This window comes from Dendropsophus ebraccatus, chromosome 5 (genome assembly GCF_027789765.1).
Source record: "Dendropsophus ebraccatus isolate aDenEbr1 chromosome 5, aDenEbr1.pat, whole genome shotgun sequence".
Classification (NCBI taxonomy): Eukaryota; Metazoa; Chordata; class Amphibia; order Anura; family Hylidae; genus Dendropsophus; species Dendropsophus ebraccatus.
This window is the reverse complement of record NC_091458.1, coordinates 107513973-107530662: the sequence shown is the minus strand read 5'-3', so window position 1 is coordinate 107530662 and position 16690 is coordinate 107513973. Positions and strand designations below refer to the sequence as shown.

Genomic DNA, 16690 nt, shown 5'->3' with positions numbered 1-16690 from the left:
TTGGCTTCAAAGATCTATATGATGGTACAGCTTTTTCTTTGTTTAACAGTGTCAATAATGTAGTCTGTCCAGAAAGTAGTTAGGTTCAGCACCGCTCCTTTTTAGGCCCTGTTATATTAATCTTCATATACTGCTGGTTAGTAAAGCCATTAAATCCTGCCGATGCCGTCACAAAGGTCAGTGGTAGCCTTCATAGACAGTGTGCTCATTCAGTGCCTGCCTCCGGAGACAATGGGGAACAGACTGCTTTCTATAGAAGCTGACGGAGATCACACTGCTATCATCTGTCCCTGGCCCACTATTTTACCCGGTCACACATAAAACCTACGTTGTTCAGCGGATATAAAATCTAAATGGAACTTCTGTTGTTCCGCACATCTTACAGCCCTGATACTCCTCAGTCTGCATGGGGACATGTTTCATGTGTGGGATGAAACCTTTGGACCAGATTTATTGCACTTTTAAGAGGATTCTTTTAATATAAGATTTTATATTTAAGATTCTCCCTGTTGCCCATACTGTCCAATCAGAGTCAAGCTTTCATTTCTTATTGCTATGATAAAATGAAGGCTAAGCCCGGCTTGGTTGTTATGGGCACAAAGTGAATTTTTCTATAGGACAGAACCATAAATTTTGTTGTCCAGCACAAGTGTGACTGCCATCACCAGCCCTGACTACTCAGATCTGTAATTGTAGTCCTTTACTTACTGAATCTGGACTCTCTGCCCTTTACTGACAACATTAAAGTAGAGCGACTTATCTGTATTGATGGACACTTTGGGTGGTATTACACGGAACGATTATCGTTCGGATTTGAATGACAATCGTGTAGAGTAATAGCAGACAACGCAGTGGCGACAACCGGACAAACGCAATAACTATCATAAGTTACAATCATCGTTCCGTGTAACTGGGTGAACGATTTCAGGTCATTCGCCATAGCCGTCGTTTGAGTTTGTTTATTGTTATTGGTTGACCGTCAAAAAAATCACTTCATGTAATTGTACACTTACCCTGGCTTAGATCTGTCAACTTTTTCACTCTACAGCAATATGAGTATAATACATTTAAATGAGAAAATTTTTTTGAAATCAACTGGTGCCAGATGAGACTAGTAAATTACTTCTGTTAAAAAAAATAATCCGCACAGTACTTATCAGCTGCTGTATGTCCTGCAGGAAGTGGTGTATTCTTTTCACTCTGATACAGTGCTCTCTGCTGACACCTCTTTCTGTGTCTGTGCAGAGCAGCAAATCTCCAAACCAAACCTCTCCTGCTTTAAACCGTTCCTAACAGGGGAAGAGGTGGCAGCAGGGAGCACCTTGTCCGTCTGGAAAAAATAAACCACTTCCTGCAGGACATACAGCAGCTGATAAGTACTGAAAGGCTTGAGATTAAAAATAAAAATCTGTATGACTTTCTGGCCCCAGTTGATTTAAAACCATGTTTTCCTCCTGAGTACCCCTTTAAGAACACCTTTGTATTCATAAGCTGCGAGCATAGAGAGAAAGCTGTCTATAAGCAGCAGGTGTACAGGGGGAACTTCTGAATATGCTGAACAACTACTTCACAGCGTCGGCATCACACTGCACCACATAAACTATAGAGTTCACCCTATTGACTGGTGACTGACAGCTGGCTGACATCACTGTCTGCCACTGCTTGTTTCCCTCAGAGAACTGCCTGGTCCCCTTTAAATCCTCTTGGTCTTGAGCAATAGATTATAAATAGCGGTGTATTAGTGATGTCATTAATTAGAGAGCGGTGCTGGATGTGGGGATCGCCTGCTGCAAGGAATTAATTATAAGATGAAATCAAATGTTGCTGTTGTATGGAAGCGCTTCAGAGGCGGCTGAGGAGCTGCACAATATCAGGAGAGAACTGATTTTTCAATTTGCATTTCTGCTTTCCTAATTAAATGGCTCTATAAATACAGTGTGAATGATGCCGTTCATCAGGTGGAGCTGGAAATAGCATTGCCTGCACCACATCTCACTCTGATCCTGCAAAGCCATTTGTCTACCTTCATTGTGTACCTAAATTTTTATTTCTTGATCTTTTGACTATTTGCTTAACTGCAGGATTGCATGCAATAAGTTACATGCAATGACTAGTGAGGAGGCCTAGGGACCACCATGATTTTCTAGGTAAGGCCCCCAGTAGAGAGGTTAAGAGAGCCCTGCTATACTCTCCTGCTTGTGGGTATGTTAAAGGGGTTATCCAGTACTACAAAAACACGGCCACTTTCTTTCAGAGACACAGCGACTCTTGTCTCCAGTTCGGGTGCGGTTTGAAATTAAGCTCCATTCACTTCAATGAAACTGAGCAGCAACCCCCCCCCCCCCCCCCCCAAAGCTAGAGACAAGAGTGGGGCTGTCTCTGGAAGAAAGTGGCCATGTTTTTGTTGCGCTGGCTAACCCCTTCAACCCTTAGGGGACACAGCCAGTTTTCATTTTTGCATTTTCGTTCTTCCCTCCTTGTGTATATAAGGCAATAGCGCATGCATTTTTTTCACCTAGAGACCCAGATGAGCCCTTATTTTTTGGACCACTATTTGTACTTTAAAATGGCAGACGTGATTTTTGCCTAAAATATGCTGTGACACCAGAAACATATTATATGTGTGGTGAAATTGAAAACAAAACACAATTTTTTTTTTTATTTGGGGGGGAGGGTTTGTTTTTACACCGTTCACCCTGGGGTATAACTGACTTGTGGAACATGTTCCTCAAGTTGATATGATTACAACGATATGTAACTTGTATAACTTTTATTTTATTTGATGGCTTTTAAGATTAAAACCTTTTAAAAAAATTTATGTTCCTTAAAGAGGATGTACCACCAGGTACATCCTCTTTAACCTGAAGCCACGGATCGAACGGCGCCAGCACGGGGAAGCCGGTATTGCGGTCCGTTTTTCGAACCGAGGCCCGCCGTTCTATGCACCGGTTCTATGTGCCGGCCCGCCTCCAGTGGGAGGGAATTCCCTCCCCTGTATGACGCGGCTCCCTTAGAATGAATGGAGCCGCGTCATACAGGGGAGGGAATTCCTTCCCACTGGGGGCGGCCCGGCCTACCTCCAGCTTGAACACAGGCTGGTTCCAGTGCATAGAACGGCGCCGTGCACGGGTACCGGCCTCGGTCCGGAAAACGGACCGCGGCACCGGCTTCCCCGTGCCGGGGCCGTTTGATCCGTGGCTTCAGGTTAAAGAGGATGAACCTGGTGGTACATCCTCTTTAAAATATTCCCATGCTTATAGCGCTTTTATCCTTTGGTCTATGGGGCTGTGCGAGGTGTCATTTTTTGCGCCATGATGTATTAATAATTTTTTTTTTTTTTTTTAAATTTACACACACATACTAGAAGTCCCCCTGGGGTTAGGGTTATTCCCCCTGGGGCACTTCTAGTATTACTACACTGATCTTAGCACACTTGCTGTTATTTTTTGTGTTTATTAAATGTTTAAACCTTCTTTTGCTCTGATAACCTAGCATTTTTTTTTTACTTATACCATTGAGCATGCAGTAAAAATAACATGTCAGCTTCCTTATTGTTCTAAATATTTTGGCCCAATAGAAACACTTGTTTCATTAAATAAATAAATATTCTCCAGATCCCTAACTTTTTTTTTCCCCCCTTTTTTCTTTTCGGACCTGTGTGTGGGTTTACGATTTATGTGAAAACCTTTCATTTGTGTACTCAATTAAAGTGTACCTGTCTCTGTCCAGTCTTCTAAAGTTCAGATGCGGCTTCCCACAGAGGTTTGCCATGGAAATGTCCTAAGTGTCTCTGAGTTCTGTGCAGAAGCTTCCGTTCTTCTTAAAGGGGTTATCCAGTGTTAGGAAAAACTTAGGCACTTTCTTTCAGAGACAGCAGGACACTTGTCTCTAATTCTGGTGTGCTTTACAATTAAGCTCCATTCACTTTAATGGAAGGGAGTTGCAAAACCTTCACCCAAACTGGAGAAAAGAGTGGTGCTGTCTCTGGATGAAAATGGCCACTGTATAATCCCTTTAATAGACCTTTCATCAGCAGCTGCATCTGCGCACACACAAGTTACGAAGACTGATCTATGACTAGTACACTTTATAGGTCAGGACATGCAATTACATTCCCTTCACTTGTGTGCTCCTCTTCAATGTATTACCTGTGATGGCCTTATTTATGGTCAGGCATCTGTATTAGGGAAGAATAGCACAGATCGATTTCAATGTTAACATATGGTCATTTTGTTCTTTTTTTTCTTTAGTACATCCATGTGGTGACATTACTACGTTTCAGTGGATTGCTCCATTGTTTTTTTTTATATATATATACTTGACCAACGTGAATCGTGTAAGTATTGAATGTTTTTTGGTAATTTTATGTACTTTAATGAAAATCCAGTATTTAACAACAATATATAACCTGAATCAGAGCTGTAACACCCTAGGTAATCTCTTATTAAACCCCCAGCGCCAAAGTTCTTGTTGTAGTAATTTTACAGCACTTTGTTATAACACTTTTTTTTAGAGCTTTGAGCTCGGTTTTACTCATCCAGAGTACTGGCACCCCTTCCTTTTTCACACACAGCTAGCAGAACTTTGGCAGCATGCCACCACATCTAGGGGATGTGTTATACAAATCATCAATATACACTTATTGCGGGAAATGCTTATACTGTGCTTTTTTCCCTGCACTTACTCCGTGCTCAGTGTCCCTTCAGTGCCCTGGGTCTTTCAGTGTCCCCCTGCCATTATCCTCTCCAGCAGCCACAGCCCGCACAGCTTTGGGAGTCGGGTCGTGACATCACCATGTTATCCAGGAAGTGAAGCCTTGATGCAGTAGTAAGTGCAGGGAAAAAAAGCACTTTATAAGCATTTCCTGTAATAAGTGTATATTGGTGATTTGTATAACCTTTGGGGGCAATACAATACTTTAATAAAAAAAAATTTGCCAGACTTCCCCTTTAATGTGTTTGACAACTGGTTATAAATCGGTTTCTGAGAGAGCTTCTAGTTCTTACATATTAAAGGGGTACCCCAGCGTGGGGGCTATTTTGGGATCTGGCCGGGGAGGAGGTGGCTGAGAGAAAAGACCTCCAGCGGCGGGTCCCGTATCTCAGCGCTCCGGTGCCCGGCCGCTTCCTGGTGTCTGACGCGGGCTCAAGACTTGACGTCTCAAGTCCGCTCAGCCAGTCAGTGACAGAGACGGGATCTGTTTCAAGTCCGTTCAGATCCCGCCTCTGTCACTGACTGGCTGAGCAGATTCGAGCCCGCGTCAGACACCTGGATGTGGCCCGGGACCGGAGCGCTGCGATACGGGACCCGTCGCTGGATCCGGGGAGGTGAGTGGACGTCTTTTCTTTCAGCCACCTCCTCCCCGGCCAGATCCCAAAATAACACCCCCCGCTGGAGTACCCCTTTAAGGAGAACAGCGCACTGGAGCCTATCTGAATATTTGGCCATTATATGGAATGGTCAAGAATTGACCAATCAAGGTCCTTTGATGGCTTTTAGAGTTGCAATATATCCAACCTTGATAATGTGGAAACTGTTGACACGACCAAGCTGCTGAGGTCAGCTGACAGCCCCCTACCCAATGGTAGAGTGTGCATTTGTTTTTATTGGAGAAAGAAGGACTCTGAAATTGCATCGAAGGCAGTACATTCCAGCTGTACATCGGAATACTGTCAAAGTGTATGCCATCGTATAGTGGGGAGGCCACATACCTTAATAGACTGAACATAGTCTGCTTTTTATTTTTGCGGGACACTGACCACTGAGTAGCTTTATTATGATGTCATCATTTTGACATGCTGGGGAAGATGTCCTAGTTGAGTTGGGGAAAGTTTATAAAAATAAATGATAGATAGCAAATCTTTTGGCCAGCTAGGGACGAATAGACAGAAGACAAGCCAGGCACCAGTGCATGATCTGAATGCTGTCATACGTGCCGTTGGCTAATAGCTCCTAATGATATGTGTGTTAATGACAGGTTTCAGGCAGACAGGTAATGAATGTTTACATACTCAGTACTGTCTATTGTGGTCACTTTATAAATATCAAAGCAACTTCTTAAACCTTTGTTGAGTGAATATTAAGGGATATCTATAGATATTTTTTTTTTTTTCTGTATGAAATTTTGCTTTCATGAATAAACAGCTTTTTAAATCTGCCTGCAGTCTGTCCACATCCCCACCATTGTCTCTAGTGTTTTCAGTTACTTTTAGGGTAAATATGCACCTACCTATATGAACCTACAATTATATATCAAGGAATTTGTGTAAGCAGCACTTCTACATGCAAAGGGTTTTTAGGGGAATCGGTCAAACTCACCCTGTTAAAATTTTCCACCGTACTATATTGCTGTAGGGTACAGCGTTTGGATGCTGTACCGAGTTGTCTGCTGTAGTGTGGTAAAATAACAAGCTTAAATCCCCAGTGCTTAAGGCCCTATTCCACCAACAGATCTGACGACAGATTATCTGCCAAAGATTTGAAGCCAAACCCAGGAGTGGATTTGAAAAGAGGAGAAATCTCAGTCTTTCCTTTATGACCTGTTCTCTAATTATAGTCTGTTCCTGGGTTTGGCTTCAAATCTTTGGCAGATAATCTGTCCTCAGATCTGTTGGTGGAATAGGGCCTTTAGTTAGTAGTCAGGGGGGTGGTGCCTCAGTGGCATGTAGTCATGCTACCTCTGCCCTCCACCCAGTGAGTGGGCAGTTCCATAATAATGGCATGGTTAGGGGAGCAGGGAAGGTGAGTATAGTTTTGTCTTCAGTCTAATTATTTATAAGGAAAAATACCTTATAAAATCTGACATACTTTGGATCTTACAGTCCATACCACAGGTCTCCCTAGCCTAGAGATGAGACTTTATAAAATCTTACCCACTTTCCTGTTAATGTATTCCACTGTGGATTGTACCTGCACAAACCTGCAGCATTTCTGTCCCATCTGAATTTACTTAGAGTGGACAGGGTTTCTGCCCTAAGGTGTCCTCATGTCCCACGTGCCACAGCCACCTCTGTTTAGTGATTGCGGGCGGTGCTGGCTCACATACCCCTTATTGATTGCTTATTCTGACATGTCACAGTGACTTGCCAGCAGATGTATTTTCCCTATTAATAATTCATTGCTGTTACAGATCCTTAAATATTTAAGCAGGAGTGAGTGCACAGATTAGCAGCGGTTGTAATGTTACCTACTCATCCAGCACCATCATGGTGTGGGACCTAGAAAGATTAGTTGGCCAATTAGATCTTTTTGAGAGGTAATATGTCCACATGTAGTAGTAAAGCCATTGATTCAAGCATCTTATTTTATCCACTATAATACTGGTGAACAGCAGTGTGATAGTTAACAAGGGCCAGAGCTTGTTATTTACTTTCTCTGTCCTCAAAATCCCTGAATCGTTCTTCCCTTCTCTATGGAGTTTGCTTGCTGGTGACCTGCTAAGAAGCTACCTTCTGTCCTCCTCGAAGCCCTATGGCTGTCAGATAGACCAGCAGCAGCTGTGATGTCCCTTCTGCTCATCCACCGCTTTTATCATATAATCCAGCAATGTTTTCTACATCACTTGATGCACTCTCCGCTCTCAGTGATGCCCTGTCTGTGCACAGCTTGGCCGTACAATAACACTGGGCAAGTGGCGGGAGCCCCGTCAGCATTTAGCAGTAGGAAAACGTGACAGGATGAGATACATTGCACCCCTCCCATGTATTTCTCTGGCTGTTGGTATATTGTGCTTCAGTGGCACACATCAGAGATCAGCCTGCCAATGTAAGTCCGCATGAGAGGAGAATATTACAATATGTTTCTCGCTGAGATTGTTCGGAAATTCAAGCAGTAACTGGGGAGATGGGAAGAAATTGGTTATCTTTAATGTTTTAGTCATGACTTTTTAAATTTCCTGTCTTAGCTATCTTTTTTTGATGTGCACATATTATAAAGCCAGCTTTATAGGACACCTATTGATCTGAATGTTTCTATGTTACACTACTGGGCATGCTAACCCTAGTGGGAGGTTATAAATTGGGAGGGCCCTATATATTTTGTATGGACTGTTTACCTATTTGTAGAAGTTTATCATGTCTTAGTAGATGTCCATTCTAGAGTCCAAATAAATTATTATAATCTGGTTCTTCATTCCCGTTATCAGCTTTGCCTGTGTGCTTTTTTTCCTATCTCCAGGACATCCTTGTTCTGTCCTGAACTGAACTGCATATTCTACATGAGGCTGCACTAATGCTTTCCAAAGCTGTAAGATTAGGTCTGTGTCTCTTGAGTCTATGCCTCTTTTATACACTACAGTATCACGCTGGCCTTAGAAGCAGCACATTGGCATTGCAAGCTGTTACTTAGGGTCCTTAGCAATTTTTTTTTCTTTAGTTTTCTCCGATAAAAGATTACAAACGAGCGCTTTTGCAAACAACTTAAAATTGTTAACCATAATACACAGAATGATAGTCGTTACTTACGATCGTAATTACATGCTTTTATACACTCTAGTATGCAAACAATCGTAATAATGAACGATGTGTACATACACTAAGGTTTGCAAACGATCAACAGTGATATTATGGTTAGCCCAAACGATTCGATCATTGAGACACAAACAAATTTTCATTAGCTGTTTGATCGCTGCCTGGAAAGATTATCGCTTAAATCTAATGATTTTTTGCACTATAACCTTAGATTTGATTATTGCTGTTTGGTAACCCCCTTCCTGCACCCTAGCATAGTAGTACCTCAAAAACATTTGAAGTTGAAGAAGACTGTCTGTAAATACACATATAGATATTTGTGGAGTCTGTATGTACAATTAGAGGTACTTATTAGTTGTCCTCTCCAGAGATAAGCGAATCGCAGATTTAAACAAAGTAAATTGTTTCACTTGTTTCATCTGCGCTCTGCTCATCAAGCCGCCGGACTGTCAGTGCTGCTTCCCCTCCTGACACTTCTCCCAGGATGCCGGGAAAAGCTGGACCCAATCCTGGGAAACTTGTCCCAGTTTCCCAGGATTGGATCTTGCTTTTCCTCAGCACCCAGGGTGGAGTTGCAAGGATCGGAGCAGTGCTCACAGCGCGGCGGCTTGATGAGCAGAGCGCAGATCAAACAAAGTGCTTTGCTTTGTTTAAATCAGTGATTTGCTCATCTCTAGCCTGTCCAAAAAGGGCATAGTTATTAAGGGGGCTAAAGAAAACCTGTATCCAGCTCTCAAAAAAGAACAAAAAAAAAGGTCTAAAAAAAAGGCAACAAACCGCAAAACGGTGTGTACTCATGATATTAACGTCTCGGCTTGTTGCCCTTTCATTCTTAGCTTATATGTGGGTTTATAATTTGACAATTTAGTTAATAGTCAGATGGGTGTTAATTTGATTTAAAGGGAAACTCCAGGTAGAGGTTAAAAAATTAATGAAACTTCTGCAGAGGCATAATGCATTACTTACCTGTCTATCCCAGTTTTGAAACTACCAAAAATCCATTTTTGGAGGGGAGGGGGGGGGGGTTGCTCTGTTTTGTATTTCTGTTCTTCCTGGTTTAGCATTTCCCAGAATGCTATGCTTTCCCTTATCACTGCACCCACCCATTACAATCAGTGAAATTAGTGCAGCAGCTGCTTCTGGCTGGTCAGAGATGGTGGATCACTCAGGGGATTGGGTTATCCAGCCAAGCCTCCTGTGACATCACACCCTGCCCCTGTCTGCATCATCAGCAAACACACACAATGTGAGACAGAGCCATGTAAGATTTGTCTCCTGGGGGGGATAGCAGAAGGAGCAGGAGACAATGTGAATTGGCACAGAGGTCATTTTTTTCACTTCCTGGATTTCTATCAGCTACCAGTGTTGCAGAACCGTACAGATACAGTAATACATTGTATAGACACATCTATATAACTTTTAATGTACTTTTAATAGAAAACAAGTTTTTCTTATTCGGAGTTCCCCTTTAACATTGAGGGACTTGTATGCCCAATACACGCCCCTTGACTATATAATCATGTCCATTATCTGTTATTTACCCTTTTAAAAAAAAAGTTAAAGAAGCGGGACTTGGCGAGATTGGTTAAGTATCAGAGGCTCTAGCTTGGGGTCGGGCGGCCTTCACCCCAGCACGAGGGGTGACAGGTTCCCTTTAACTGAAATGTCAGATAAGCCCACATACCTCAGAATGTATCGAGAAATTGTAAAAAGATTTGTGATCTGGGATCTACGCTTCTTTTTTGTAGATAAAACGTAGGCGGATTTGAGCACCGATTGCGGTCACAGAGATCCCCACACGACCTAATACCATTACGAATATAGCCTACGAAGTTTGCTTCTTTTCCTCCTTGCACATCTCTTTAGTAAGAAGAATTGTTTCATACAGTTTATTTTAGTCCATCTTTTCTCCTGGTCTCCTCTGCTGTGTGCAGACAGCAGGTGCTCTGTAGCATTAAGACTGAGATGTAATTGAAAGTATTGATTTTGTTATCTTTCAGCCATTTCTATACTGCAAGGTGTGTTTGAGGGCATTATCATGTTGCAATGTCCATCAGCACCCAAGTCATTGCTTCCTGCCCTTGGCTTCCCTGGTTTCTGTTCTTTAGTGGTTTTGCATTTCTAGCCTATTATACAATAGTGTATCTATATTTATGTATCCCATGCAAGGCCTTGTCTTTACCTTCCTCACTTATATACAAATCTCTTACCTGCTTTGTATCTAAACAGCACTGTGAGTGACAACTATGGGAGGTGTACACAGATTGAAAAAGAACAAAAAAAAAAAGCATTATTTCCTCTTAAAAAAATCTTTTTTTTTTGTCTCATTATAAAGGTTAGGGCTTTGGTGGCAGGTTAGGGCTTTTTTCTAGCCTGGAGCCCTGTTTTATAGACATAGATGTAAAACCTAGTATGCATTATGCATACTGTGTTATTATAAAAAGGCACCTATAATTTTACAAACTACGGACGTGTTGTCATAGGTTTGATTGGTGGGGACCAGTGTGCTGACACCCACATGTTGCTGAAATAAAGGGGGCTGAAGCACTCAGGTGAGCAATATGCTCTTATTCTTTCTGGCTCTCCTCCATGTATAGTATATGGGTTCATAAGAGGGTTTTTAGAATCTGAATCTGTAGCTGAATGCTCGGCATATGAAAGTTGAAGAGGCTCTTCTCAGCATGCATGTGTTATTGGGGGAAGGGCCGCCATCAGACACCTTTGGCATTGACTTATCACCTCCAGAAACAAAAGGATTTGGCATGTTGAAGTCTAATGGCAGATGTTAATGGAGACCCTCATGCACATTATTTAGATGGCAGTTTCAATAAATGCTAATATTATGTGTACAGCCAGCTGAAGAGTTATCTGTATACGGTTCTGAAGTTGGGACTTTAATCTAGGGATTTATTCCCTAGACAACCTGGAGGAGAGAAGGAATTTTTCCCTTAGTATGGGGTGGTTGGTGTTCACCTCCATAAACGTGGAAGATCTAAGGCAATAGCCTGTCACATTCTGTCATGTGAAATCTATCATTGAACAACCTTAATGGTAAGCCATAGTGCTAAGGAGTGATGACATAACGTTCATAAAACACAGTAAGACTATGTTCACACTACGTAAAAGTACGGCCGTACTTTTTGCGGGGTGGAACAATGCCTTATTTTCAATGGGATCCCGGCTGGAGCGTATACACGTCGTACACGCTCCGGCCGGGATCTGTGCGCCGCCACAAATAACTGACATGTCAGTTTTCTGCGGCCGCAATTCAATGAATTGCGGCCGTAGGAAACCCTGTCGGTTCACACAGTGAAGCAAGCGGCCGAGGTCACAGAACGGCCTGTCCGTCAAGTTGTGTGAACATAGCCTAAGAAAATTACGATTCAATACCCACAGCATGAATAGGGCAGAAAGGCAATTGTGTGCCGGTATTCAGTTTTGGAATGAGCCTTTTTTTGTCTACAGGCACATACCATTGTTGATGGTGAAATTTTAATGTCTTTATTTGCAATAGATTGAAGGGGTTGTCCAGTGAAAATCATTTTCTTTCAAATCAACTGATATCAGAAAGTTATATAGATTGGTAATTTACTTCTATTAAAAAATCTCAAGTCTTCCCAGCTGCTGTATGTCCTGCAGGAAATGTTTTATTTTCAGTCTGACACAGTGCTCTCTGCTGACATCTCTGGCCGAGACAGGAACTGTCCAGAGGGAGAGGTTCTCTATGGGGATTTATATAAAACCGAGACAGAGTTCCTGTCTTGGACAGCGATGTCAGCAGAGAGCACTGTGTCAGACTAAAAATAAAACATTTCCTGCATGACATACAGCAGCTAATAAGTATGGGAAGACTTGAAATGTTTTAATAGAAGTAAATTACAAATCTATATAACTTTGATTTGGGGAAAAAAAAATTTCCGCTGAGCAACCCCTTTAATTTCATTAATTCTCCTGGAGCATTGTACAGTGTCAGTCTACCTAATTCACAATCACTTGCTTTTAATTTCCAGATGAATAACATTTATCTCCTGTTCAGGAAATTCATTACACATTTTATTACAACATTTGATTCTCACTTCCGGAAAAAGTTACTGCTTTATTACATTACAATTTTTTTTGTTATTCAATGTGCTAAATTCCAGAGTGATCGGGCATATGTTTCTTGTTTGATAGAATTTTGTTTAATTACTTTTTTTTTTTTTTTCTTTAATTCTTAATTTCTTTTCTGTAGTGTTCTTTTTTCTCTATTAGATATCTCTAACTTGTGGTTATTAATTTAAGTCTTAACTTTTACTACCAGTGACTCCATGAAAAATGACAGAGGAGGTCATTGTTATTGCCAAATGGGATTATATGGCACAGCAGGACCAAGAACTTGATATTAAGAAAAATGAGCGCTTGTGGTTGCTGGACGACTCCAAAACATGGTGGCGAGTAAGAAACGCGGCTAACAGGACAGGATATGTACCGTCAAACTATGTGGAGAGGAAAAACAGCTTAAAGAAAGGATCGCTGGTTAAGAATTTAAAAGACACCTTAGGTAAGCCTATTCTTATTTGAGACCGCCATGGCTTATCAAAAGTATTAGAGTCTGCTGTAAATATTGTTCTTGTTGTGTTGTTTTTTTTTGTCACTAGTATATGGTTATAATGAAAGGAAAAAAAAACTATGCAAGGACATGCATGTAAATTTAAACACCTGTAATTACTTTTATTTTACAGTCGGACTGATCCTGTGTCACAGTTTTCTAACTTGTCCAGTCACCAAATACCTAACTATAACTTGCATCCTCCGGGGTTTATGAAATTTGCTGCTATTTGATCACTTACCGACCTACCATTGAGAGAAAAGCCTGTGTATTTTTCCTGCCAAACTGTGAACTCCTGTATGTGGGTTCTAGTCTGCCTGTGCAGCGTGAATACAGATTTATCCTATTACTATGCTAATATTAGATTACAGAGAACTAGATTTCTGCGTGGCTTCACTACGATTGTGGATCCATGGCCATATCATGGTAAGAATGTATAGCGTCCATGTCCGGATAATTTAGACTTCATTTAGATATTTTTTGATATTGAGATTTTGTGATGGAGCTTTTTTTAAAAAAAGGGTATTTTCATCACTTAGGCTGCGTTTACACAGAGAGATTTATCTGACAGCCTAAGCCTCTCTGTGTAAGTATTATGGCATAGCCCAATAGCCCAAGGATGTGCCGTCATGCTTAAAGTCAGACCCCTGTGGGTTTCCCGTCGATCAGCACAGCTTTGCCTGTACCTTTTTGTTCAGTGAACTACAACACTGCTCCATTCAGTTAGGTATGGTTTTGAAAAAGCCGTTGGATAGATAGATCCCCACTAGTCAAGTGATAGTATAGCCTAGGCATTCTAAAGTTTTACCTCCAGTGATGCCAAAGCAACCTGTACCACCCTACAAGTTCCATGCTCAAATTCTATTAATTGGAGTCCTGCCTGCACTACCCCTTTAAATTTACTTGTAATGGTGAAAAAAGCCCAATAAAGCTAAATGTCCTACTGCAATAATGCCTTTTACATATAAACTGGGAAAATGTTATCAGCTTGTTCCTTTTCATAGGATACATAAATACTTCTATTTTTTTTTTTACTTTTGCAGATAATTGTCCTATCATATCTTAAAATCATAAATTGTTGCTGTTCATAGTTAAATTGGATGGGACCTATTCATATTTTCCACTTCTGGTTCATATTTGGTTGTGGATCACTATTATTTCCCCTTTATTTTTTCAGGGCTTGGAAAGACCAAGAGGAAGACTAGCACTCGAGATGCGTCGCCCACTCCAAGCACTGAAGCGGAGTATTCATCAAATGGTACCAATGCAGATAGGATCTATGACTTAAACATTCCAGCATATGTAAAATTTGCATATGCGGCAGAGAGAGATGATGAACTCTCCCTTGTGAAAGGTTCACGAGTTATTGTTATGGAAAAGTGTAGTGATGGCTGGTGGCGAGGAACACATAATGGGCAGGTTGGGTGGTTCCCATCAAACTACGTAGTGGAAGAAGTTGATGAAGCCACAGCCGATTCCCCCAGTTTTCTAAGCTTAAGGAAAGGAGCATCTATAATCAATGGCCAAAACACTAAAATTCTCCATGTTGTTCAGACACTCTACCCATTTAGTTCGGTAACAGAAGAAGAGCTGAACTTTGAGAAAGGAGAAATCATGGAAGTCATTGAGAAGCCGGAGAATGACCCTGAATGGTGGAAATGTAAAAATTCCAGTGGACAGATTGGCCTTGTTCCTAAAAACTATGTTGTCATTTTAAATGATGGTCCCTCCATAAATAGTTCCCACGTTCACCAAATAAGCTATACTGGTCCTGCCTGCATAGGCCGCTTTGCTGGGAAACCTTGGTACTATGGAGGGGTTACAAGGCATCAAGCTGAATGTGCCCTGAATGAAAGAGGAATGGATGGAGACTTTCTTATCCGAGACAGTGAGTCTTCAGTGAGTACATTTTTTTTTTTTCCCCACCTCCATATTGCATACTATTTTTCCTGCACACCATATCACTTAAATAGCTAAATGTTTACACTTAATGTTCTGAATGTTCTGATTTTAACCTAGATTGAGACTATAATTTCTTTTGAAATCATCAGGTTTCTGTATAGTCATTTCTTCTTGTGGAAAAATTTACGTTGTGAAGTTACACATCTATTTGCATATGTGAGGCCCAAATTTTGTGTTTCATCATCAAGACGTTCCTACTTTTTGTAGGATTTAAGGGTTTCATTGCATGAAATGTGTCAGAAGTTTTTGTTTTTTTTTTCTCGCTTTCCCGGTATTCATTGGCTAAATTGATAAGTAAAAAACTTATTGTACCAGTAACAACATTTCATCTTTATAAGACCAAGATGAAAAGGACATAATTTTAGAGTCTAAGGCAAGCCTTCAAAAGGAAAGGCGTGCCATTTGGTTTTAGGAGGCTTGATTTAGCGGAGATGGATGTCAAGGGCTAAGACAGTGGAAACCCCCCACAAGTGACCCCATTCTTGGAACTACACCCCCTATGGAATCTAACGGGGGGGGGGGGGCTGTGATCATTTGGACCCCACAGATATCTAAAGAATTTTAAAACAATGGGCCATGAAAATGAAATTTTATTTTTTACAGTACCACTTTTTGGTCTACCCTTAAATCTTTCATTTAAATAAGAAAAAGCAAACTAAAATGTGTACCAAAATATTTGTTTTGACTCCACATCTGTTACATAGAAATTATCACTGGGCAGTGACAATGAACCATTGCAAGTCCAGGTCACATCTGCAGTTCACAACCAGGACTGGTAGGTAGTCACTAATGTAGTAGGGAAGAATGCTCTCCATTTACTAACATGTGCCCCCCCCCCTTCCCCTAAGATACCAAAATCCAGAGGACTACAGCGATGAGTGGCAATTTTATTTAAACAAAATGGTCAATGAGGAGGTGGAGGTGTTTTTTTATTTCAATAAAAAAAAAAAAAAAAATTATATATATATATTAGTGTTAGCCTGTAAAATGGCTAACAGTAACCCCCACATTATTGGGTACTCGGAAAAGACGTGTCCCAGTAGTCATGGAGCGTCAGAAAATGGCGCTCCTGGACTGGAGCGGTATTTGGCTGGGGAGGGCCAAAATAAATATCCCTTTCCACTGCCAAGTAATGCCAGAGTGGGAAAGGCCATTTATTTGGCCCTCCTTATCCTAAGAATAAAAACACCAGCCTGCTACTGTGCAGTCCAGAACGCCATATCTTGACGCTACAGGACTACTGGTACCTGGTTCTTCCCAGTACCCCTGGGGCATTGGGTACTGGGATAATAGTGTGGGTGTTAGTGTAAGCCATTTTACGGTCTAGTGCTAAGCTCTGGCTTAGTATTGGATGTCATCGATCAGACGACTTCCACTACTAAGCCTGTAAAGTAAATAAAAAAAGAATACACAATAGAATTTTTTTTAAATCGAAATAAAAGCACTCACACACCCATCATTGACCATTTAATTAAATACAGCAATTTTATTCAATACGGTATGCAGCAAGACTGTTCTCCACTTGCTTTGCTGAATGCACTAATTTACTTAACCCCCTTCCCTGCTGGGGCAGATGCAGTGCACTCAGCACAATAGGTGGGCTCTGGGCCCTGCACTAGGCTCACCCAGCAAGTGGCGTAAGAACTTATCCTATCTGGTCCTCAGCAAGCAA

General features: G+C 41.3%; 1 protein-coding gene across 2 annotated transcripts in view; it reads left to right on the top strand.

The window, feature by feature from the left end:
- Positions 1-16690, top strand: part of NCK2 (NCK adaptor protein 2) — a 30391-nt gene that overhangs the window by 7703 nt on the left and 5998 nt on the right. The window contains exons 2-4 of one of the 2 annotated variants that reach the window (XM_069970943.1): positions 4251-4336; positions 12769-13008; positions 14234-14955. In XM_069970943.1, the coding sequence (XP_069827044.1) occupies positions 12783-13008; positions 14234-14955 (948 nt within the window). In that variant the 5' untranslated portion in view covers positions 4251-4336; positions 12769-12782. The remainder of the gene's footprint in view (positions 1-4250; positions 4337-12768; positions 13009-14233; positions 14956-16690) is intronic. The other variant, XM_069970944.1, reaches the window with a different exon arrangement.